Source organism: Neodiprion fabricii, chromosome 5 (genome assembly GCF_021155785.1).
Source record: "Neodiprion fabricii isolate iyNeoFabr1 chromosome 5, iyNeoFabr1.1, whole genome shotgun sequence".
NCBI lineage: Eukaryota > Metazoa > Arthropoda > Insecta > Hymenoptera > Diprionidae > Neodiprion > Neodiprion fabricii.
In genome coordinates this window covers 15,647,580-15,672,217 of record NC_060243.1, presented here as the reverse complement: position 1 = coordinate 15,672,217, position 24,638 = coordinate 15,647,580, and the positions used below count along the sequence as shown (strand labels likewise).

At 36.9% G+C, this 24,638-nt stretch overlaps 1 protein-coding gene and 1 long non-coding RNA gene across 3 annotated transcripts; one reads left to right on the top strand and one right to left on the bottom strand.

Annotated features, from left to right (window-relative positions):
* The first annotated feature begins 915 nt into the window (after positions 1–915).
* Positions 916–21,606, top strand: LOC124182970. 2 transcript variants are annotated; one of them, XM_046570858.1, is made up of 5 exons: positions 916–2,486; positions 2,568–2,770; positions 18,395–18,534; positions 18,614–18,943; positions 21,384–21,606. In XM_046570858.1, exons 1-5 carry the CDS (start codon positions 2,122–2,124, stop codon positions 21,528–21,530), a joined length of 1,185 nt encoding a protein of 394 aa, XP_046426814.1. In that variant the 5' UTR covers positions 916–2,121; the 3' UTR covers positions 21,531–21,606. The 2 variants fall into 2 exon arrangements, with proteins under 2 accessions (XP_046426814.1, XP_046426813.1); XM_046570857.1 differs by lacking the exon at positions 21,384–21,606 and having other exon boundaries at positions 921–2,486; positions 18,614–21,372.
* On the bottom strand, positions 4,422–8,414 carry LOC124182992. The gene is made up of 5 exons (XR_006870902.1): positions 8,332–8,414; positions 8,006–8,264; positions 7,748–7,867; positions 6,816–7,202; positions 4,422–4,941 (listed from the first exon to the last, which is right to left on the bottom strand). It is a non-coding gene; the product is annotated as an uncharacterized LOC124182992 (long non-coding RNA).
* Positions 21,607–24,638: the final 3,032 nt, after the last annotated feature.

Below are 24,638 nucleotides of genomic sequence, written 5' to 3'. Positions count from 1 at the left end.
TGCGCCAGAACTTTTCATATGAAAGTACTAGCCAAAAATGTCCCACTTTAAAAAAAAAAACATTTAGCTTTCCCTATCTGAGAAACGATTTAATTTTCTATTTCCAAAGCACTCATTTTCTGAAATCTGATGAATATACAGATAAATGTAGCGGAACATGACAAAATTTCTGACTTCCTATCGAAAATGGAGTTGTAGTTACAGAAAAAAGATATCTTATTTTGAAGAGTGATATTTGAAAAAAAAAATAGTTATTTTAATGAATTTTTGCTATGACAACGAAAAAGAAAAGCACATCCGAGTAAAATTATAAAGTAATGGAAATATTGTGAAATGAAATATTTATAATTTATAAATATTTATAATTATTATTGAAAACATATCTTTTGTTGTAACAAGTCTATTTTAGACAAGGGCTCAAAAGTGTTGTTACATCTTATGAGATTTTTCTGAGTTTATTACAGTTCTAGGAAAATAAGCACTTCGAAATATGAAATTAAATTATATTGCTAATTGGGGCGGGTAAAAATTTTTGGACCTATTTGGGTTTGTACTTTCATACAAAAAATTCTAGGGGAAATCTAAAATCTCAAGTTCTGGTTGTGATCGATCCCTCAGGCAATGCTCCACATATAAAACAATTCCAATACACATTAAAAAACTTGCGAGATATGAACAAGTAAAAATAATTACAATTTGATGTTATTAATCATTTTTGTGATAAGCATGACAACGTAGCTCTTAGTTAAAGAGATTCTACACCTTTGGTGAAAATGTTGGCAGGAATTAAAACAAGCCCGCTGATTGGTTCTATTAAGAACAAGTTGATGCTAAAATTTCATGAATACTGTGGAGTTCGTTTGCGAGTAGATCGAATTCAAAACTCGTTGTGCCGCAGTCGAAGAAGTTCCTTCCCCATTAGAAAGTTTTATGACTTCAACACAAGTTCCTTATATCTATTTAAATTTTTTCAGTGACTTTATGATACTGGTTACACTGTTTGTGATTTTTTTTGACAGTTTTTATAGTTTTTATTTTGTTTCTCCGCCCCTTATTTGTTTTAATTGATTTCCTCGACAAAAAAAATGTTGATTCCTCCGATAGACGTTTTCTGGCGTGCTTGGATTGATTTTTGTGGTTTTTGAACTAATTGAATTATAAGAGCAAACGTATTTTACGGGTCATAAGCCTCCAGCGGACACCGAAATATGTGTTGAATAACTCTATTGTTTTCATCAGCAGAATAGGCTGACTGATTCAATCAGCTATATTCTGAGGCATGCCCAAAGGCTGGCCTTGAAATTGGAAGGTAGGGATGGTAGGCGTTGTCAGCTTCGTGGTCGTGATTATACATGTATGTCAGTGTTGCTGTATGTGGTAATTACGTATACTCCATACCTGTACACCAATGCTATGGCTTGCTGCTATCTTCACGTTATTGTAACTTTCATATCAATGAACCTTTCCAGCTTGTGGGTTCCTACACAAATCTTATCTCACTGTAGTAGGAGTCTTATCTACTTATCTTTTTGTTGTCAGGAGCTGACTAACCACCATAATTTTACAACAGTGTCAGTAAAGTGCATTTATCATTGTAGAAGAAATATTTTCACAGTCTTCTGTTATTTATTTCCTAGTACCAAAAATTATGTCAACGTATCTTTCAAAAAGAGCTACAAGCCTTCTGTATATATCTGGTATTCAACCTGCGTATCCTCATTGTTGATATTTAAAGTGTGATGTGTGTGCTGCAGAACTCTTTTCTATTAATATACATTCTTTGTTTATTTGAATTACACGCAGAGTATAGCCAGTTGCAGATACAAGATCGCTACCGGCTCTAAAAAAAAACGTCAATCAGTTCTTTTCCAACTTCTGGAGTTCAACTATGTAATAGTTGCCACGAATTTCCATGATTACTCACTTTGTACAGTTGACTCATCCACCTGAGATAATAAAATTGCACTGAACAAGTGTAGCCAAGGAATTTTGTACCGTGAAACAGACAGCTGATGCTTTGTACTCGACCGATGAGTGCAAAAAACGTCTTGACAGTAACACGAGATACAAGTGATTGCGGAAAGTAGTTATCGCATACGGAATTGCATAGGAGTGACGGAGATGGTGAATGACGAGCCTCCAATTTGCCAGGCCAAGGCAACTCACTGCATGCGGATGCCCCTGCGATCAACAGAACAGATTTACTTGGTGTTCTTGATACCGACGTTGATAAACTGCACGATTTACTTGGTACATTTCTCAGCTGATCTGGTCGTTGTTGAACAACACTTTAGGGAGAGCAATCCCATATGGGGCAGCTGCACCCTTGCCATTATGTACGCACCTGCGATTGCCTATTTTGTGTTGACCGTATCGAGGCCCGACTGGTGGATGAGTGAAGATGAGAAGATATCGAAAGGAGTTATTACATGGTTCATACTGCAGATTTGCCAGTTGTTTATGTTTCCACTTTTCGCGTTGTACAGGTAGAAGTCGTTAATATACGTAAACTGTGATTAATTCTAAAATTAAAATCCCCGTTGTAGTTGATTGTTGCATGTTTTTAGGTATGCCGGTATGATAGTGTTGGCTGTGGATGCGATAATGCTCTCGGGTGTTGAGAGAACTAGAACGCTGACTATTGCCGCAAAGCCTGCAGCTATCGAACTGTATTTCTTTCTTCAAGCATGGTTTCAAGCAGCCCCGCAGTCGATCTTTCAGACTCATCTCCTTTTTAGACAACAGTCTGTTTTGCGGTCATACCAGTCAAGTATGTATTCAAAATTATATTATTGTCTGTTATGAATTTACATATTGGCAAAATTACTGTATCATGTGAGAATGTAAATGGGGCATTCTTTCAATTCTGAGGACAGTTCTCGATCTGATGGTTCTGATATTCCTGTAACTTTGGGAATACATTTTGTTGAGTGGAAAAGAGTTTTTAAAATTTTTTCAAATTCTTTAATACTACCAGAAGCTAGTTAGATTGATAAATGCACATTTTTAAAAGTTTTAGCTTGTGAAATAAGTGCTTGAAAAATGTCTTTTAAGCGAAAAAGTTCAGTTCATCAATAAAAATACATTCATCACGACCAAACCATCGCCAAACAGTAAAAAATATGATTTAAAGATGAAATCTCATTCTGAAATATGAATATACACACTTCAAATAAATATTTTGTTTTGTGTTTAGTGGGTCATTTTACTATGAACCTGAAATTTTGTGGATTGGATTATCAATAGAATCATTCAGTTGAATAATATTAAGAAAAGAACAAAAAGCATGTATGTTAAAATAGTATGTTCCTCGTTATACTTGAATTACTGAACGGTTCCTCAGATATATTTAACATTGATTTTTCTTTGACTATAAGCAGGAATTCAGCAAGATACATTAATATAGATTTAATCCGATTGCTGTAGCGTCTTTTTTGCACCACTTAAGTGGGGCGGGGCGGTGAGGTGAATCAACCTCATGCTCAAAATGGCTCGAAACCATCTTCTTGAAAACCTGAAAAAATTCATGTGTCATGCTTAAGGCTTCTACTTCATGATGAACTTTTGCCATGAAATGTTTTTTAAATTTATCATAGAAATAACAATAAGTACATAAACTCGTGAAAAAACGTAGTCTTCTTAAAAAATTAAAAATTCAGAGACCAATGTATGAAATGGAATGGGTAAAAATGCAAATTAAAGGTCAAAACTGCCTTTCAATAAAAAAATATTACAAGATAATTTTATGAAATTGGAACACTTATTTTTTTATGAATACATGAATTTTTTTTAGGAATGTAGGAGGTTTTGGTAGAAAATATACACAATATACAAGTTATCCCCCAAAGCGTCTGGCCATTTTTCAATCTAAATCATGTACACACGGTATTTAATTTGAATAATATCAAGTGACATTGTACAAAAAAGTACAAAAAAAAAAAAAGAAAAAATTATGCAATAATATATAAAGCTATAAACTATTGTCTGTCACAATGTAAATGTTAAGAGTAGGGACAGCGGTTAAATTAACCCAAACCGAATTTCGACCGCTCGCTATGCTGACTGAAAGGGGGTGGGGACTCAAAACTCAATATGAGATTTTTACTTGAAAGTACGATTCTTGAAGTAGGGGTGCACGCCTGTCCTCTTGCTTAGTTTCAGAATAGGAGGGGGGGTTTGCGATTCCGACCTGGATCGAATCGACCCCCCCCCCAATACTGATTGGGTTAATCATATACGATCTTAAATTAAAAACTTACGTTTCCATTTCACTGATGTGTTCAATTTCGAAAGATAATCCTTGTTTTCGTAGAATGGATGAATTTGTAAAAAGTTTTGGTGTTTGAGTATTCTGTACGTATTTCAAAGAATCATTTACTAGTATAATAGCTTGATAGCCATTTATTTATTCATTTATTTATTTATTGTTCAACGGGTAAAGCATCCTTTTACATTCATAAAAAAAGAAAAGCAAAAACACTTTACATAGTGGTATATGGGAAAGGAAACTAGAAGTAATAAACAAAAAAGAGTACATTTGCAACTACCAATTATACAAAAATAGTTTGCGGGGCTAACAAGAGACAGAAGGCAAAGTAGAATTATACATGTCCAGCCAATCAGCGTTATCGTTACACAACCAAAAAGCCTATAAATAGGTGAGCAGGAATCTTGATTGTAATTAGGATTGAACTGTCGGAGCAATTCACTACAATCATTCTGCTTCTTTCTCAATTTAAGATATCACGTTCTTCTGGTATAATTTGAGATGTCACATTTTTCTGGCACAATCTGAGATGTCACAATCTTCTAGCACAATTTCATATGTCACCTTTTTTTGGCGCAATCTGAAATGTCACGTTTTTCTAGCACAATTTGAGATGTCCCGTTCTTCCATACTGCCGTCGAGCAGTGCAGGCCCGGGACCTCTAGGTAATTGAACTATAAAGCAAATCAGGAAATATGAGTGAATAGTATAAGGTAGTGAAAGTAATAACATTCTTGAATAATATAGAGAACTGCTTGACGAAGTTGATCTTCCTAACAGATTTGTAGACGACGTAGTCAAGATGTTTGTTAAATGTCATTCTGCTATCAAAATAAACCCTCAGATTCTTTGCTCCATTCGCCTGATTCAAAAGCGAGTTACTGAATTTGTAATAGCTTGAACAAGAGCTGGCAAGCTATAATAGCTATAACTGAGTTCGATTGATAGTCAGTACTTGCAAAGCTTGTCCGAACGATCCAGTTTTCTTGAGTACACATATAGCGACAAGCATTCAACCTATTTTTAAATTGATTGACTGTGCTTGCATCAATAAACGCACTTCGAAGTGATTTCTACACTGCTACCACTCTATTACTAATAAAGTTTTTCGATGAATGATTTTTGATAAGTGGACTGTGCTCAAGTTTTAGACGATGGTCTCATAGCTGCATGTTCCTTGATAGCCTGAAAAACTCCTTCTGATTCATATCATAGTGACCCGTTAGAAGCATAAACCATTGGAATTGGTCGCCTTTTTCTCTTCTCATTTTTAGTCAAGGAAGATTCAATTTATTCGACCTTTCATTATAATCCAAATCCAAGATGCAGTTTGTTAAGAATTTTCTGTAGGGCTTGGACCCTGTCCTATATACAGGTCTGGAAACTGATCGAAATTTTTGATCACGAGGGTTTCCCACTTACTGTCTATAAATGAATGGCATGGTCCTAATATTGATCATATGGGTCGCGATATACAAGAAGTCCCCAAACTGATGTATACATAGGTATATTACATCACACGGATCTATGTTCAGTGCAGTGACCAGCAATAAGAGAGAGATAGTTGTGTTATATACCTTCTGCACTTGTCTAATATGTGGTGACCATTTTGCATAAAACATTGACCGTCAGAGCAAATGACTGGTGTGTTGGGGTATTTGCTTCAAGCGCGGCATAAACTGTTGCTGACAGTTGAACCTGGTTATATTTTTTTTGATTTTATTTAGATGAAACAGCTATTCCACTTTAACATGAATTAATTACCGAGACACGTATTTACATTTGTATAAAGATAATTAGACAGTAATATATCCGAGAACTGAATAAAACAATTTCGAATTATATCTTCTCACATCTATTATATACTTTTCTTCCCTTTCATTGGTTTCATAAGGACTTATACATACATATAATGCACTGATAATATCTAAATTCGATGCACTTCCAAGATCTGTCAAAGCACCTGACTTACATTTGCCGCACAGAATGCAGTTATGTGTGCGACAAGTACGGAAGGTATGAAACAACTAACTTGCTCTCACCGGCCCCCACTCCCATCGCGCGCATTTCAGTGTATATAGAGTTCCGTGCATAGGAGCACAGTCTTACATATAGGTCTTGCAAAGAACAGAATTATCAGTGGTGATGGTAGTCTGAACTAGGATCGACGGCGCATGCGCCGCATTTGGGAGAAAAAGAGATGGAAGCTGCTTTTTTCTTTGTTTCACATCACATCCCGACATCATAACCGCACCTTGCGGCGTAAATCAAAATAACAAACACGGACACTAACAAGCAGAATATCACACCTTCGGATCACAGAATCTGTTCAAATTTATAAAGGTGTTTACTTGGACCAAAATATGAAGCCCCTGATGCACAAAACAAATCCATAGGCTTCTAGTTGCTTGACTCATTCAATAATGTACCACTGTCAAGCCATTTATCAGTCCTCTGCTACGGCTCTAAACTAATTCAAACAACTCGAGTATATTACTGAAACTTTGTCAGCCAACTACCAAAATTAATATTGAAAGCGCACACTCACCATTTTTCAACTTTGACGCCACAGCAAGGCCAACACGCACTACTCAGGAATGAGGAAAATAGAGTTGAAGAGAATTTTTGTATCACACTGGCTTATGACAATAGATGCATTGCGTCTGTTTGATTCGGATTTCTTCGAAATATTGCGCCATTGTCTTTTACAAGTAGCAAACAGGCTTGAATTATTTCTACTCCATCATTCCGACGCTGGCAATTGGTTGTGCCATATGCATTTCGTTGTTTTTCTCGCAAATTTTCATTTCCATTCATAAATGTTGAACATCTCTAATTTGACGCAATTCCTTATTAACGTTTACACCACATACTCAGTAACTGCACATTTAATATAAAGACAATAATCCTTTTCTCACCGGTGGCATTCGAAAACCTGCAAATAATCACAGAGCATCAATTTCGCTAAGAAAAATTATATAAATAACCATATTGAAAATATTTATTTTTATAGTCAATATTTTCGGAAGATTATATACTTATCTAATGCAATGATGCTAGCCGGGTCTGGTTAATTTACTTATATTAACGTTTAATTTCGAGAGGTTATGTTCCTTCGCCGTTTCTATGCGACAGCTCGACGAATACAGAAACTACGAATCATCATGAAATAACCACAAACTATTATTGATCTATAATTAATTTGTATTGTTTTTTTTTCGGAACAGGACAGTCTGGAGTGGTTAGATAATTATTTCAACCAATTTAGAATCAGAAAGCAAGCTCCTATGTATCTGACAGGTCACGGCAGATCTCGACCAATGCACTACGCTATAGTTGCCAACCATAGAGGTATTATATAAGCATGATGGAGGGTAGGCGGCTCGGAACGTGTCGCCTAGCTACAAAGAGAAAGAGAGCGAAAACCTTTCTTTCCCTAGCGGCATATATAACATACAATTAGACGCTCTACACAGTTACCTTGATTTTCTTTCTCTGGTAAGGAGACACTTCTGCTTGCACGAAAGCTTACAGCTCCTCTGCTGTATTCTTATACTTTTATGGGAAGAAACCACAGAATCACTTCTTATCGATCGATATCTGTAACCGTATGAAAGTGGTAAAAGTTTGTTTTCAAGCTTATCACTATAGATGATTTTGTAGCGCTTAAAATTTTTGTATTGAGCTGTGATGTACACGCAATCGTTTGATTGATAAACATAACCTAACCAAACATACACAAGCTAACAGGATCAATCATTATGTGTGTGAACTTGGCCCAGCACTTTTCGAAATTAATATTTTTAAAAATTGTGCTGAGTTGTGCTCCTTTTGTGCTCACTTGTACCGTAAAACTTGATCTCTCAACCTCGACAGTTTTCCAGGAATTTTGAAAAAACCAAATTACGACCAGCCCAGCACTTTTCGAATATCAACTTTTTTCAAATCGTGCTGAATTGTGCTCAATTTGTGCTAACTTGTGCCGTATTTAGTTTCCCTGAAAAAAAAAAAAAAATTATTACTTTTACTGAGGCGTGCTAGAGAAAGGCTCAAACTTTTCTTACCTTACCGTACCGTTATTCGAAGATCTGCGACTTGTGCCGAGTTGTCCTCGAATTGTGCTCGCTTGTGCCGTTTTCGTTTTTTTGAAAAATCCAAAAGTCGAATCCATGACTTGTGCTAGACCAGGGCTCAAACTTTTACCTTCGAAAGAACTTGCTCCGGTCTACCTTTACCCTTGTAAGAATGAATAATCTCCCTAGCAGTTACCAACAATAAAAAAAAAACTCGATAATTTTAAGACGTTCGGAAATCTGTCACTTCTGCCGAGTTGTGCTCGATTTGTGATCGTTTGTGCCGTTTTCAGTTTCGAAAAGAAATTGGAACGAAAATAAAAAAAATTAATGTATTTTTAAAAAATCAAAAATTAGAATCTTTGGTATCTTTCCTCTTGTAAATATTGAATCTGTGATTCCCTAAAATATATATTTTTATAATATTAAGTTTGATGGCTCCGAATTTTTGAGCAGAATGATTGTTAGTTTTTTTGTGAATTGCCCCTCTTCCCGCTCGACTACAGAAAGTCCGAGAGTTTTTAAAAAATGATCTACATAAATATCTATTGAATGCCAATTCTTGAATAAGAGTATTGTCGTTTGCATTTAAAAAGTAGATAAAATTATCGCGCGAGTCTCAAAAATTTAGATTTTGATGCAGAATATCTATGAATAAAATAAAATTGAAGTGTATTTTATTGTCGACTTTTGCACTTTGATTAAAGTTCCATTATCCATTAAATGAATAATTAATGGATCATGGATTTAAATTTCATTAACCATTAACGAATTAGTGAAATATAATTTTGACCATCAATTATTCATTACCTGATTAATTAGTAACAGCAGCTATAATCAATTGAAAAATATGCATAATACATTCGGTAATGCATTAAAGAAATAATGAATTTTTCACAACTTTCGGTCTCCACGAGTCTTGTTAATTGGGAAAATTGAGGCCCTTCGCCAGACAACTTGGCACAAGTGCAAGGAAACAAAAAATGCAGAAAAAACCGAAAATAAATTATTTTTGAAATACTTTTTTTTTTAACTGAAATAGCACAAGTTAGCACAAATTGAGCACAATTCAGCACGATTTGAAAAAAGTTGATATTCGACAAGTGCTGGGCTGGTCGTAATTTGGTTTTTTCGAAATTCCTGGAATACTGTCGAGGTTGAGAGATCAAGTTTTACGGCACAAGTGAGCACAAAACGAGCACAACTCAGCACAATTTTTAAAAATATTAATTTCGAAAAGTGCTGGGCCAAGTTCACACACATTTAATCATTGCATTAGGTAAGTAGAACCTGTCGGAAATATTGATCGTGAAAGTCAATCTATTTGATGTGCAAATGGTTATGATAAAACTATCGTTATCATAAAAGTGGTAAGAGTAGAAAAATTACTGCTGTGTGATTATTTCCAGAGTTACAGGTTTACATACACCGATATTTTCTTCACACCACAACTAGTGATATTTACTTTAGTCCTGTCAATGCTGTTTTTTCACGCACCTATCGTAGAATGCAATGAGGACTGACTGCGAAATTGGAGCGTTCGAGATCTATTGTTCAACTATATGTCAAGTGTATTGCAGTCATCGGCTATGACTTGCGTTTAGTGGAGAGTATCCAATTCTTGAAAATGCTAAAAAGCATCTTGGAGGATCTCGAACGCAGTACAACTATCTGATAATATGACTGAATAATCTCGAAAGTGAATCAACGTAATTGGAAGTTGTATGTTATAATGCTGTTTTATGATGTTGTTCTTCAGTTTACTTTATTTCTGAATAATTAGCCGAGGCACGCTAAAACATCTCTTTAGTCTGATACTAAACTTTACATCGGCTTGATTCCCGTCATTCCTGCACAGTGGTACGCCTTACTGTAGCGTCAAAGTTAAAAAATGTTGAGTTTGGGCATCAAATATTAAGTTTCGTAAATCGGCTGACAAAGTTCTGATAATATACTCTAGTTGGTTGAATTAGTTTAGAGCCGTAGCAGAGAAGGATAAATGGCTCCACAGTGGTATATTATTGAATGAGTCGAGCGACAAAACCCCTGTGGGATCGTTCTGTGCGTCAGAGGCCTCATATTTTGTGCCAAATAATCACCTTTACATGTTTGAATAGAATCTGTGATTTGGAGGTGTGATATTCTCTTTGATTGATTGTAGACAGAAACGCTGCTAGGAGCCCATACAATTGGGGTTTTCGTAGATTTTTTTACATAGTTATTCTTTCATTCCCATATAATGTGCATTGCTGAAAAACGTATTCAATTGTATCTTAGCTTTCTCCGCATTTCCGTAAATCACTGGCAACGATATGTTACCTATGAAAGTTATTATTTAAAGACGTAACTTGATCTTAATCGATTTCTCGTTTTTTTTTTTTTTATTGTGAAAATACTTAAAGTACCATTCTTCTTTATTTTGACCTACTAAGATTAATAGCTGTTCATAGTCTTCATAACAAATAGTTGTATATTTGTATGTTCGGTCTGTGGAAGGTAATTGAATGTTCAAAAGTTTACCACCCATAGCAGCAGTTTTCGCATCTAGATTCCCGTTTTCATTACTCGGTATCCCGATATGCGACGAGATTCAGATTAGGACCATCTCTGCGTCTATTTTAAGCTAACAATAAGACTTACTTATTTCTCAAATCAGTCATCAAGGGAATTCAGATTCTACATTTTTTTTTATTATTCAGAGCTTTAAACACGCTTTCAGAGTCAGTAAAAATACGAAACTCTTTGTGGTTATGTGTACTGACCAATGAAGTCCATACAATAAGTGAGCGCTACACATTCCGTGGAGAAAATGGAGGCTAATCCGTAGATATCCAAAAATCGATACACCCCTTTTCGAAGCCTATACCTTAGAAACTACTGATTCTTCGGATTTGTGACCATGAGAACTTTTGATCGAGAGGATATGTACTCTTACGTAAGTGGGTGAAATAAATAATCAGGAGAATTCAAAAGACTGGGGCGGTTTATTCAGGATTAAAGTACACGTAGACGTGTGTCGTTTTTAGAGTCTGTTTCAGGAATTCACAAGCTACTCGTTGATTCCAAAAGACATTCGTTGTCAGGGAACATTAGATCTTCATTTTGATTAATTAAATAAATACATGCATATTCGAAGGGGGAAACCGTAACAGTACTATAACATATTGAACATCCAGACAATTAGATCCGGACCCACTTTCTATGAGGATTCTGCGGAGTTCTTTAGAAAACATATCAAACTGTATGATAAGTTCATTGTGAAACCATACTTTTTCATAACAATCAAAAATTAGTGGTTTTGCATAATTGTTTTCAAAAAGAAAATTAACATATAGGCCATGAATGGCTTCGAGATTCTTAACAAGACGGTTTTTTTTATTATAAGACATGAATTTAATCCATATTCAAAGCATAAATAACTAATTTTGTATTTTAAGTAAGGGACTTTTGACTCCCCTGCAAATAAATTAATAGGGGTACTGTGTCTATATCCTATACAAATTATTAACGAAGTGTTTTGAATCTATTGTACCTTGCCAAAAAGTGTATCTGGGTACGGAGAAATTAAGAAAGTGCAGTTCCCGTCGGAACATAGTAAGTGATTTACACAAAAGAAACATCATTGTAGGATCGGCTCCCCATCAAGTTTTCCGCAGGCAACTGAGAATTCAAACAGTAATATTACATTTAGTATTGATATAGTTAATGTGCTCTCGCGGATTGAGTTTTCTGTTCAAAACCGTTCCTAGAAATTTAGCCTTATTAGAGGGTGAGACTGTAGTGCTGCCAATTTTGATTGTGTTGATTTACTTCAATGTTATTTGTGTTGAAAATGACCAATTGGCATTTATCTGGAACAAGTTCTAGATCTGTTTTTTCTAAATATGCAACAAGATTGTTAACCGCGAATTGTAAGTTTACCATAGCCTTAGCTAAATTTTCATTTTTAATAAATAGAGAGATATCATCAGGGAATTGCTGATTCTCTACATCATTCTGTACGATAGTAGAGTTTGTCTTGCACAGATTACGTATAAAATGGGACTTAACACACTTCCTAGGGATAAGCCTTTAGTTACAATACAAGATTTACGATCGTTGGAATCCAAACGCAAATATTGCGAAAAAAAATTAAGATTTTTTTTGAACTGATTGTATTTTTTAAGTCGTTTCAAGGACTTAAGATTCTCCGGTACATTTGTGCTACTACCTCATTGAATGCGCTTTTCACATCAAGAAAAAGAGCTGAGAGGCTTGCTTTTCTACGAAAACATTGTTACATAGAAGTAGTCAGGATCGCGAGAATATCTGCGCAAGATTTATCCTTCTGGAAGCCGAACTGTGATGGGGAATAAAGTTTATTGGTTTCTAGCCACCAGATCAGATATCAATTGATCAATCTCTCCATAACTTTATGTTAGCAAGAAGCTAAGAAGATTGGTCGTACTTTGTCACTGTTTCCTTTAGGGATGAAGGCTATAAGATTCTGATCAGGGAATCGGCCGGAGTTGAAAATATCATTACATAAATCTAGTAAAACTCTTTTCATAAATTCCAGTAAAAAGGAGCAAATATAGTAAGTTATTTTGTAGATCCCAGGGGTAGAACTTGGCCTGACACAGTAATGGCATATTCAAGTTCTTCGTAGGAAAAGTTTAGAGTCTAAAAATTGCTTTTGGATGTCATTTGCATTATTCGTAACAGCAGTTACAATATCATCAGTACTTAGGCTAGCCGCGTTCGGGGCCACCACAATCTTCGTAGTCCCCAAATCGACCTACCGCGCATGCGCAACGGCGAGAAATTTGAAATTTGTGTAGGTAGAATGTGCATACGTACTTGGCAGGCGAGGCGGGGGTAATGAGTCGTTTTCGACATCTGTAGTGTTGATAACGGTATCAGGTTTCATTATTTTGTATCCTTTGTACGAGTCCGCTCAACCCCGTAATCACTCGCAGCATGTTCGTTCAGAATAAGCGCATGTAAGAAGTTTCTCGACGATGACGACACACATTCGGCCCCAAATACCTGCCTCCAACGGGTTGCTAATTGTTCCTTAGGAATTTCGATGATGTCACTGACTGAGTAAAATCACCTTTGAACGTTTCAACTTGTTTACCATTAGATTGCAACTACGGATTCTTGGAATCTAGGAAGACTAACAGGTCTTGGAATCGTCAGACTAGTTTCGACATGGCTGTCGAGAGGTCTGCGTCAAATTTGACTTGCTCTTCAGATCGAAAATGTATCATATAGACATATGAAATTACACTGCTCAGTAAAATCGCCATTGCAGGCTTCAACTTGTTTCCCATTACATTGCGACAACGAATTCTTGGGATTTAGGTAAACAAACAGTCAAAGAAGTGTTGGAAGAAATGAAAAATGAAATGAAATACGAGCGGAAGAACGAAATCGAATCTGATGCAGCAGATTCTTATGAAACTGCTGCAGAAGACGAAGAGGATGAAACTTTCGTAGAATCATTCATGGAATTAGAAGATGAATCTCTTGAGATGTTTGACGTTAAACAAAAATAGAACGATTTGGACATTGTGTACGGGGTGCAGGATCTTTCTACTGCCGGCCTGATAGTTGGTGACTCACCGATACGCTTTGAGCATGGATGCATTCCCATAGGCGATATGTGGTATCCAGAAACCAAGGTACTGTTGGAGTTGTTGTTTAAAAAGATGCCGGATAGCGCTCACGTTACCTCCGACGACAAGGAGAAATACAAAAATATCCTCGCGACCAATGCTCATAGAAAATACTACAGCGCCAATGAGCCTATCCAAAACGCTCGTAACTCAAAATTCAAGTATGAATTTGATTGCAGCGCTGCCTAATATTTCGAAGCAGGCAAAGATGTATTGTCACAGACGTTGAAGCGTACGGGCAACGCTGTTTTGCTACCTCAGACTTGGATTACTTGACCATGTGTCAAAACATGTTATATTTTTTGGAACGACGCCAACGAGTCAGTAGAACGTCGTCGCTTGCTTATGGCATCTCAAGCAATTGGAAATACATGTCACAACAACGAAATAATGTCGATTCTCCAAAAATTTCGGGAAGCGAGAATTACCTATTAGCAAACTTTTATCGCTTTTTCAATCACATGCGAGATGAGGGTCGACGTGTTTGGACGGCAGCTGACTGCGCAGGATCTAGGGGGGGAGGGAGGAAAGTTGGCGGCTTGTGAACACATTTGCCCTAGATATTTTACCTGAAAACAGGATATTAAAAAATTCGAACTTGCGTACTTTACATGCTCCTGGAAGTTCTTTCATGCAATTGTTCAGCTTCCATCATTCATAAACGAATAGAGTTGAGAAAACGGGTTTTCTTAGGACGAATGTGTTGTTTATAAATCAACCTGTAACATATTTCACCAAAATTTTTGTGTAAGTTGATTTTTTATTCAAACAAATCACATTGAACATTTTTTTAGGATTCATTCTGTTTTTACGATGATATTTCAGAAAAAGCTAGAAGATTCTGATTATTCAATTAAGGGGTTAGGTGGGTTTCAAAAGCTCAAAATAGGTACATTTTTATGAATTTTTTTTTACTTAATCAACAGAATATTTCATTCCATCAATTTAACACATAAGAGATACATATTTTATAAGTAGTTTGTGAAATTTTCATTGAAAAATATTGAAAATTAAGGCGTGGACACGTCGTCTGCTATGACCCCTCAAAAAAAAGTTCTCTCGGCGTAGTCAGGATAACTCATGACAGATTCATCTGAAATGCAAAAACCAAAAATTTTCTGTTAGTAGATGTTTAAAACTCGTACTTGGACGAAGGAAAAAAAAAAAAAAATTACATTTTTGGCGGCGTTGAAAACAAAAAACCCTTATTTTGAGTAAAATTTGCACCCTTCATGGCCTTGAAAAATTACTTGGAATAGAAAAAAAAAAAAATTCCTTCGTTCAAGTACGAGATAATGTTATTTTGAAGAAGTGTGCAAAATTTGAAAGAGATCGGTTCATAAGTTTTCGAGAAATCGTGACTACCGATTTCAAAAATGTAGTTTCGAGAAAAACGCGATTGAAGATTTACATTCAAAGAACATGTTAATAATCGTACTTACACCGTATAATGATGCAAACCCATGTTTTTTCCACGTGCCATCACCTGACACGGTAACATCTGTCGTATCTTCAACATTATTTTCATCACACGTTAATTTTTTTTCTTGATTTGCAGCAGACAACAAAATTGATTCGGCAACAGTTATGACGCACTCATGTATTTTATCAACATAAAAATTGTACGTTGATGCATTCAAGAATGAGGAACTTATATCCATCAAACCACAGAATTTTTTACATCCGGCAAGTCCTAAGCCTAGTATTCGCATCACAAAAATAAACGAACAATAGCTAAGCAACTGCCTCGATATATCTGCCTCCATATACCTGCGTCACGCTCGGTTATAGCCTGATGGGTGAAACATCCAAAGGCTATATCTCTTAGAATATGACTCGGATCGTTTTAAAATTTTAAAGGAATATTCTCAACATATTCAATTATAAGATAAGCAAAAAAAAAAAAAATTCGATTTTTTGAAATTTTGAAACCCACCTAACCCCTTAATATCTACCAGTTAATTTCTGAATTGTGATGCAGTGAATGTTCATTTCCGAATGCATCACTTCTATCCGTTAAAGATATAATTCACAAATGAAGAATTACAGAAGTCGATTTTCAGCGAGTACTTCTATTTTATGCATTCACAATATTAAAAATCTGAAAAATACGAATGAAACCAAAGTATGTCATCAGTGTGAACGAAAGGCTATTATTACGTCAAGCGCACGGGAGGCTTCAAGCGGTACCTACCAAATCGTCAGTGTTTAAAACTGGTGATAAATTATGAATTAGAAAATTGAAAAACGTTTTCGAGAAAGGTTGTACTCCCAATTCGACGCCTGAAATATTCATGATCAGTCAAATAGCAAATACCACCCTAGTAACGTACAAACTCAAAGACTACCAGAATGGACCTATCGCTGGCGGTTTCTATGAACAGGAGTTGCTCAGTGTTAAGGAGTAACACCACTATAACAACCTAAAAACTGCACCATTTTTTTGGGAAGGCGGGAAAAATAAGATGATGACATGACACAAAAAATTATTACCAACAAATATTCAGAAATGGCGTCACTGGAGCCATTCTCGCAAGACTTGCGGCACCGCATGGTACCTGGTGCAAATTTAAATTTGTAAAAAAAAAATAAGCACTCAACAGATTTGTGAGTTCTATAAAAAGTCCCTGACCAACCAAAAAATTCCCTGACATTTCCCTGACTTTTCCCTGACATACAAAATTCCCTGACATTTCCCAGTTTTCCCGGTTTTCCAGACGGGTGGCCACCCTGAATCTACATATTAATAGCTACCCAAATACGTGAGGGATTTTCAATAAGTTAATTTAAACATTATTTATTAATCAATAAGTGCCTTTTCTGTGGTCGAAAATTGAACATTCTCATTCAAATACTGACCAATTACACAAAAATCAATGTTTTTAGTACATGTAGATTAGGCAGTTTTTTTCTAAATTCATATTAGGACCAGTATTCTACGTGCCACAGAATTCAACGTGTCTCACGAAAATGGCTCTAGTATCGCCATTTTTGAATATTTGCGGATATTAATTTTTTGTATTATACTTAAATATATGCCTAATAACTTCCTTAAATATTATTATCTTATTCTTCCATCCAAAAAAAGTGATCAAAAAAGCACTTTTCTTTAGTTCTGACAGTGATGTTATCCCTTAATAACCGGACATTTTTCCCGTCGAGAACTGGGTCAAGAAACGTGGAAAAAATGATACATCAAGCAATTAGGGTTTGAAAGTACACATAACAATTGGATAGATGTATCTGTTAAATGAGAATTATTATTCAACTAACGGAAAAATGGGAATGTCTCTGTAGTGTCAGGAAATATGATCAGCTAGTCGTTACTCCAGCTGATTGTGGGTGCTATTTTTCTTCCGTTCTAGTCATAGACGTATTGTTTTTTTTCTAATGTAATATTAGCTTATGATGTTTGAAAAAATGTTGTAACGCCGAATCGTGTTGTCGATACATCAGTGTTCACATCCGCTAATCTTTTTATTTTACCGTGTGTCCATGAGGAAAGTGCGCACCTTATGCACGTGCGTCAAGTCGTTTGAATCTTACTGGCTGACAATTACCGCATGATTGAGCAGCCGACGCAATGTCAATGGCGACTGTCAGGAACTCGGAAGAGGTTATGTTCACAAGGGAAGCGCGAAGTTTTGGTATAGTATTTTGTTACTAATGACTTTCTGATTACAGTGATAAATTGACCATTGAAGAAATCCGACGATTTGATTGACACGATTAACGTGTATCTGATTTATTATACTTCGGTTCTTCGGTTTTTCGTAACAACACCGACAGCAGTTGCCCACAGGTCGCGGTGAGCTCCCTAGGGATATTCGCGATTGGCATTGCGTCGGCTGCTTAATCAGGCGGTAACTGTCGGCCAATAAAATTCGAAGGACTTGACGCACGCGCATAAGGTGCGCACTGTCCTCGTCGAGACACGGTATAATGACCAAGGTCATGTAGTATGAAGTAGCAAGTACTACTTATCGTCATAAGGGTTAAAAGCTAGTTTAACTTGCATAACAGTTTGTATTGCATGTAACTTAAGCCGAAAGGTGACGATTGATATGACGATTTTGCATCGATGATTGCAATATCAGTCGTGCAACAATAGGGGAAGTGTAGGTAGCCGCGGACGGCGGGTATCCTCGGACACTTGAAGTATGCAACAATAGTCAATAGCGTAAACAAAGCGACCCGTCTTAGCGTGTGCGTAATGCGTATATACAAGTTGAGATGTGTCGCTTTGTTTATATTTTTGTCTCTATTGTTGCATACTTCAAGTGTGTGAGGATACACCGAGCGTTCGAGGTACCCGCACTTCCTCTACCTGTTCTTCACATCATCAATGAATTTATTTTTCTTTCCATTCATGGCCATCTTAATTTCTGTTACAGTCGTGGTGCAAATATTGAGCATTTTCATGTCGATCGTGGTGCTCTCCATTCAAACAATGTCTTTCCAAAGGTTTGAGAGCCAAAGAATAAATGGTAGGAAATTAATGTGGGCAATGTGGCTGAAGAAGTACCGTGAGCAGGTAAACAAGAAATGAAATAATGGAAGATTCTCTATTAGACTAATTTATTACTCTAATTGTCTGTTTTCTCAAATCGTAGGAGCTTCGAGACTTTGCAAACCAAGAACCTATCGAATCGACAACGTTATTAGAAACAGATGGGAAGACTGAAGTTCTTAACGCTGCCGAAAACACAACAGAAACAGACACTAGGGAGTCAATTCCTGACGATCGACTTTTGACTCGACAGATATCTACGACACCACCCTTACCTCCAAAAAATGCACACGTCACACCCCCTCCTACACCTTTGAGAGGTGTTACCATTGTTACGCCTCTAGAAGTACCTAAAATGCCGGCTCCACCTCGGCCAGATTCCGTACCAAAAAACGAGGATAAAAATTATGGACACGAGTCGTTGATCAGGCCAGTGAGTACAGATGCAACGGGTATTGGCCTCAATAAATCTACGAGTTTGAAACTGCCCCAAAGAAGATATTCACAAAAAGGTCTAGACGAAGACGATCCTATCGGCAGAGCAATAGGTTCTCTATGGTGGTTTTTATTCATCGCGCCTCGTATATTTTCCATAGCTGTGTTTTACGAATTTTATCCCGGGACATTGTTTGCGGTGCTGGGTGTCCACTACCTCATTATGCTAGCTCATTTATTTTACCTCGCCAAGGACTACACGGCTGCAACATTTTTCATAAATCTTTGGTTAGGCTTGGTTTACATTGTCGCTGTAATAGAGTATAAAATTAAATTCAAATATGCTGATAAGTGGTTATTTGCTTACTACACATTTGTTATGATACAAAATACATGCTTTACAACTGTATGGTACTTTCACGCCGAGTGGGACGGATTTTGGTACTACTATATATTTTATGCAATATTTGGTAGCATGGGACTCTGCATCATATCTACAACGGTTTACCAAGTTTTGCTGAAACCCAAAAAACGGCGAGTTTATGTCACCTGATTTTATCTCCTTCGTATTGATATGCATGTTATTATACCTCAAAATGTGACGACGTGTAACAAGTTTTTATATCGTATTAAATGTGACAATACATTTGTACCTGAGAAATTGTTTCAATTCATGCAAATTTGTGATCTACCTGGTGACATTATTACTCTGATGTTTATCGAGCAATTTTTTACTAACCGAAAGTTTCATCCAACTTTGAATAAGCGAGATACGCATTTCAAATATTTCTGTATTACTCGATGCCGTTTTTCGTTGACCCGCTTATTATATGTCATCCAAAACTATCATTTGTCCAAAATTCGTTATAGTGCAGTTTTGCTGAATTGCATCTTCAGATTATTGGTAATTAAATTTAAAGGGTTACATCGCTTCACAAGCCGATAATGCTGTCGAAATTCAAAATATATTTTTTTGCCGGTATTGGATGAATGAACTCAAGTAACACAAATGTTTAACAGACGTCTATACGATGCATTTCAAAAGTTAGCTTTCCGACTTTCAAATTTGTAAACAAAAAGGCAACTCGAAGATGGAACGTATTGTTATCATTGAATATATTATAGTTACTGAAAAGGTCACTATAACTAAACGAGTTGGGTTAATAGTTGTCTAAACGTACGTATGTCACAATTTGGAAGTGTCTATATGTTATTGTTCGAAGGATGCCATGAAGATATCTTTTTTGAGATAATATTTCGTAGCCCAAGGTAGTACATGTATAATTAGGTATCTATATAAGCTGACAATTGTGACTGTATGTAGATAACGTTAGTTAGTCATCTTATCGCTATGATGGTTGCGACATCCTAACCAATCTTACTGTGACCAAGTCAAAGCATGCATGGAATCTACTAGGAAGGACCCTACTCCAGTAGCAATAATGTGTTATCGGTAACTATAAATCATCGGTTTGAGGTTGCCTGTCGGACATTACCGTAAGATAACTACTGCACGCCTTTAAATCGACATCTGTTCTGCTGTTGCCTTAATGGTAGTGTTTTATGGTTTCTTAAGTAATGAGGGAATCTGTTGTCCGAAATCTTATTTCGTCCAATAGATGGATTTTTGAAGTCATCAGAAAGTTATTAATTTATTGTGAACTAATTTGTGAGTATAGTATGAAAGTTGCCTAGAAAGTATCTTTTGACAGCGCTATTCTGCCAGCTATATGCTATATCCCATTTTGGCGGGATACTTACAACAGTTTATTTAACAATAAATGCCATTGAAGAGATGACTAAAAATTGTCTACACGCAAACGTTAGCAAACTGCTATAAATATATTAATACAGAAAAACATTGTTTGATTTGGAGAGAAATAGTACTATTCATGCCAACTAAATATCTCGTTTAAGTGGCATAATACGATCGACGTAAGTATTGTATAATTTCTATGATCATCCCCTTTTTTCTATATTTATAACTATATAGGTATTTATACGTTTAGGTTATAGGTTAGGTTCAGGCAATTCAAGGCACACGTTTATTTTTTAGTCGGTGAGAGGCCACCAACCTCGATTGACACTGGCATTCGTATGGAGTTCCCAGCTCAATTGACTATCAATTATCCAAATAGTGATCTTAAAATTTCTCTTGCCTATTGGACAATCCAAAACAAGCTACTTCAATCCGTTGTGAATGATCTTTTGATAGGGTTGCAGAAATTCAGTCACCTTGAGCTTCCGTCGGATGCTAGGACATTGTACGAGTCGTTTGGACCCTCGGAGACAAAGGGACGCCAAAAATTTCAAAATTTACTTCTCATATATAAACGTACTTTTTATTTGTTAAAACTTTTTGTTGTACTGCTCGACGTGAAAAAGCTACCACGTGTGGGGATAGCATACCAATAATGTGTATTCATAAACTTTCTCAGATATTACGCGTGAGTGACGCATTTGAGGGAACAAAAATCAAAAGCGTTGAAGAAAGGATCGCTGACTGGCTTCGTCGTGGGAGCGACAGAATTAAAGCAGTGAGAGTTGCTGCTCATAGACATCGTGATGAGCGGCGGCAGCAATAGTTAGTTACCCGTATATACATTTTTCCTTCATTCTATATTACACATATTATAGTTATGAATCGAAATCACCAATCGAAGTTTCGCTTCGCTCGTGCGGGATAACCTACGTGCTCACGAGTATCGTATACTATTTTTCCTATTAATTAAGTTGCGTAAAATTCGACCACTACAATTATTTTGAACAATTGAAACGAATAGAACGATGGCGTTGGGGCGCTAGGACCGGGGGGTTCGGGGGGGCGAAGCCCCCCCGCCCCAAGAAAACAAATTATAGAACTGTTATAAATTTATTAAATTAAGAAAAATCTGATTTATTTATTATTTTCAATTATTATTAATATTTATCGTAACGATACAATTTACAAAATGAAACGGTATATTTTTTAATGACTCTGATGTGGTTATAGATACATTTTTAATGGTTTTTGGTGCCTCGCTATCCGTATCACTTTGTACATTATTCATAGTTATTCACTCTCACTTTACTAGTTCTTTCTAAAGAGCTGATGCGAAGCGACTGATACTTTGACGTTCGCTGTCCGTATTAAGAAAACGGCAGAATACAAAACACAGAACGCACGTTTTGACAGGTCCATTCCAGACGACAAAGATGTAAACAAACCGGCGCGCTGAGGTGAGAGCTGAGCGCCGGTATATTTACATATTTAAAATGTGCTTTCTGTGTTTCGTATTCTGCCGTTTTCTTAATACGGACGACGAACGTCAAAGTATCGCTCGCACGTGTTAATGCGAAGAGAGTGCCGCAGAGATGGCGCGCGCGTATATACCTTGGAATCGATCGTATACTCTTATACATTCCCGCATGCTCACCATATTCCCGCACGCTCATCTACATCCCCGTTCGCTCAGTTGCATTCCCGCACGCTCTAGTCAACGTGTGGGAAAGTGGTACTTTGCGAAGGCAAATGCATGCGCAAAATTGAACTTTGCGCACAATAATAGGAAAATTCACTAGCTTCAAACAATCGCGAAATAGCTCTTTGTACAAATGGAATGGAATTTATTGGACTCCTCCTAGAATTCGGGAAATAGAAGTTTCTCAAGACGATTTTCAACATCACTTTCCTTTACATTTACAGAGCCTTGTAGAGAAATCTTCGATTTCGTTAAAACCAGCTCAGTTAGAATCGGTTGGATCTCTTTTATTACAGTTTGTGGATTCTTTTGCCAAGAATAGTGGTGATAAGGGCCGATGTACTTCCGTCAAGCACAAGATCGACGTTGGAGAGAGTTCACCAATAAAATAAGCTCCTCGAAGACTCGCTCTCAACGCCCGAGAAGAGGTGAAGAAGCTCGTGGAAGACATGCTAACGAACGATGTCATCGAACCATCGTCTAGCCCCTGGGCCTCACCAATCGCACTTGTTAACAAGAAGGACGGACCCAAATGATTTTGTATCGATTACAGGAAGCTGAATGACATAACGAAGAAAGATTCTTACCCTCTACCCAGAATCGACGAGACACTCGACCTGATAGTTGGTGCAACTTGGTTCAACACCATAGATCTTCAGAGTGGATACTGGCAGGTCGAAATGGATCCTCTAGACAAAGAAAAAATAGCTTTTGTCACGGGTTTAGGGGGATTATGGCAGTTCAAGGTCATGCCATTCGGCTTAAGTAATGCCCCGGCTACCTTTGAACGAATGATGAAAGCTGTGCTCCATGGGCTCACTGGCAAAATATGCCTCGTTTATTTAGACGGTATAATCGTCTTTGGCAAGAACTTTGAAGAAGTTCAAAATCTCAAACAAGTTTTCGCCAGGCTGAAGCAAGCAGACGTAAAAATGAGCCCGAAAAAATGCCATTTATTCCAGAAAGAAGAAGGCTTCCTCGGACACATCGTCTCAGCTCAAGGTGTGAAGACCGACCAATCCAAAATCGAAAAGGTTTCTTCTTGGCCGACACCTAAAAATAAAGAGCAAGTACAAAGCTTTTTAGGTCTTTGTACTTATTACAGAAGATTTGTAAAAGGTTTCGCTAGTATATCTAAATCTCTCCATCACTTAACCGGAATCAAGATTCCTTTTGACTGGACCCCGGAATGCGAAAAAGCTTTCAAGAAATTGAAAAAAAAAATCTTACTTCTTCGCCGATTTTAGTCTATCCAGAGGTCAAACTTCTTTTTATTTTGGATACGGATGCCTCTCTTCCAGGAATAGGTGGGGTTCTGTCACAAATTCAGGGAGGTCGGGAGAGAGTGATAAATTATTTCAGTAGAGTTCTGAGTAAAACCGAGAGGAATTATTGTGTCACTCGTAGAAAATTTTTAGCTGTTATTAGGACCGTGGTTCATTTTCATCATTATCTGTATGGCAGGAGATTTTTGATACGAACAAATCATGATTCTCTTAGGTGGTTACTTTCGTTCAAATCCCCCGAAGGTCAGGTAGCTAGATGGATAGAAATGCTTGGACAATATGATTTTGATATTCGTCATCGAGCAGTAATCCATCACGGAAACGCCGATGCTCTCTCCCAAAGACCCTGCGAAGAAATGCCAGAGTGTAAACAATATGCGCGATTAGAGAAAAACAGAAACCCCCCTTCTTTATTACGGAAAGTTTCTCTCGAAAAAGACCTGGAAGAATGGAAAAATCTCAACAGGAGGACAGCACTTTGACTCAAGTTAAGTCTTGGAAGGACGCAGAGACTCGCCCCGACTGGCAGGATATATCTTCAGCCGAGCCAGATTTGAAAATTTATTGGGCTCAATGGGACTCTTTTCTCTTAACTGACGGAATTTTATACCGAAAATGGGAATCTGCAGACTTGAAAGAAATCAGGTGGCAACTTTTGGTTCCTAGGACACAAATTCCAGAGATTCTTGCTCTTCATCATGATTCTCCTACAGGCGGACATTTCGCCTCAAATAAAACTCTAGGCAGAATACGCAGCTTCTACTTTTGGCCTCGTTGCCGGTCGGACGTTGAAGATTGGTGCCGAAGATGTCGAATCTGCACAAAGAAAGGACCTCAAACTAAATGACATAGCTCTCTTCAAGTTTATAACGTGGGAGCTCCTTTTGAGAGAATAGCAATGGACATTCTCGGACCTCTCCCTACAACCTATACAGGAAATAAATAT

Bases quoted from the DNA above. Each gene is read 5' to 3' on its own strand.
- LOC124182970 (XM_046570857.1), top strand. From the start codon at position 2,122: ATGGTGAATGACGAGCCTCCAATTTGCCAGGCCAAGGCAACTCACTGC. The intron at 2,487-2,567 runs GTAGAAGTCGTT...GCATGTTTTTAG, and splicing joins CCACTTTTCGCGTTGTACAG to GTATGCCGGTATGATAGTGT. The intron at 18,535-18,613 runs GTAAACAAGAAA...CTCAAATCGTAG, and splicing joins TGAAGAAGTACCGTGAGCAG to GAGCTTCGAGACTTTGCAAA.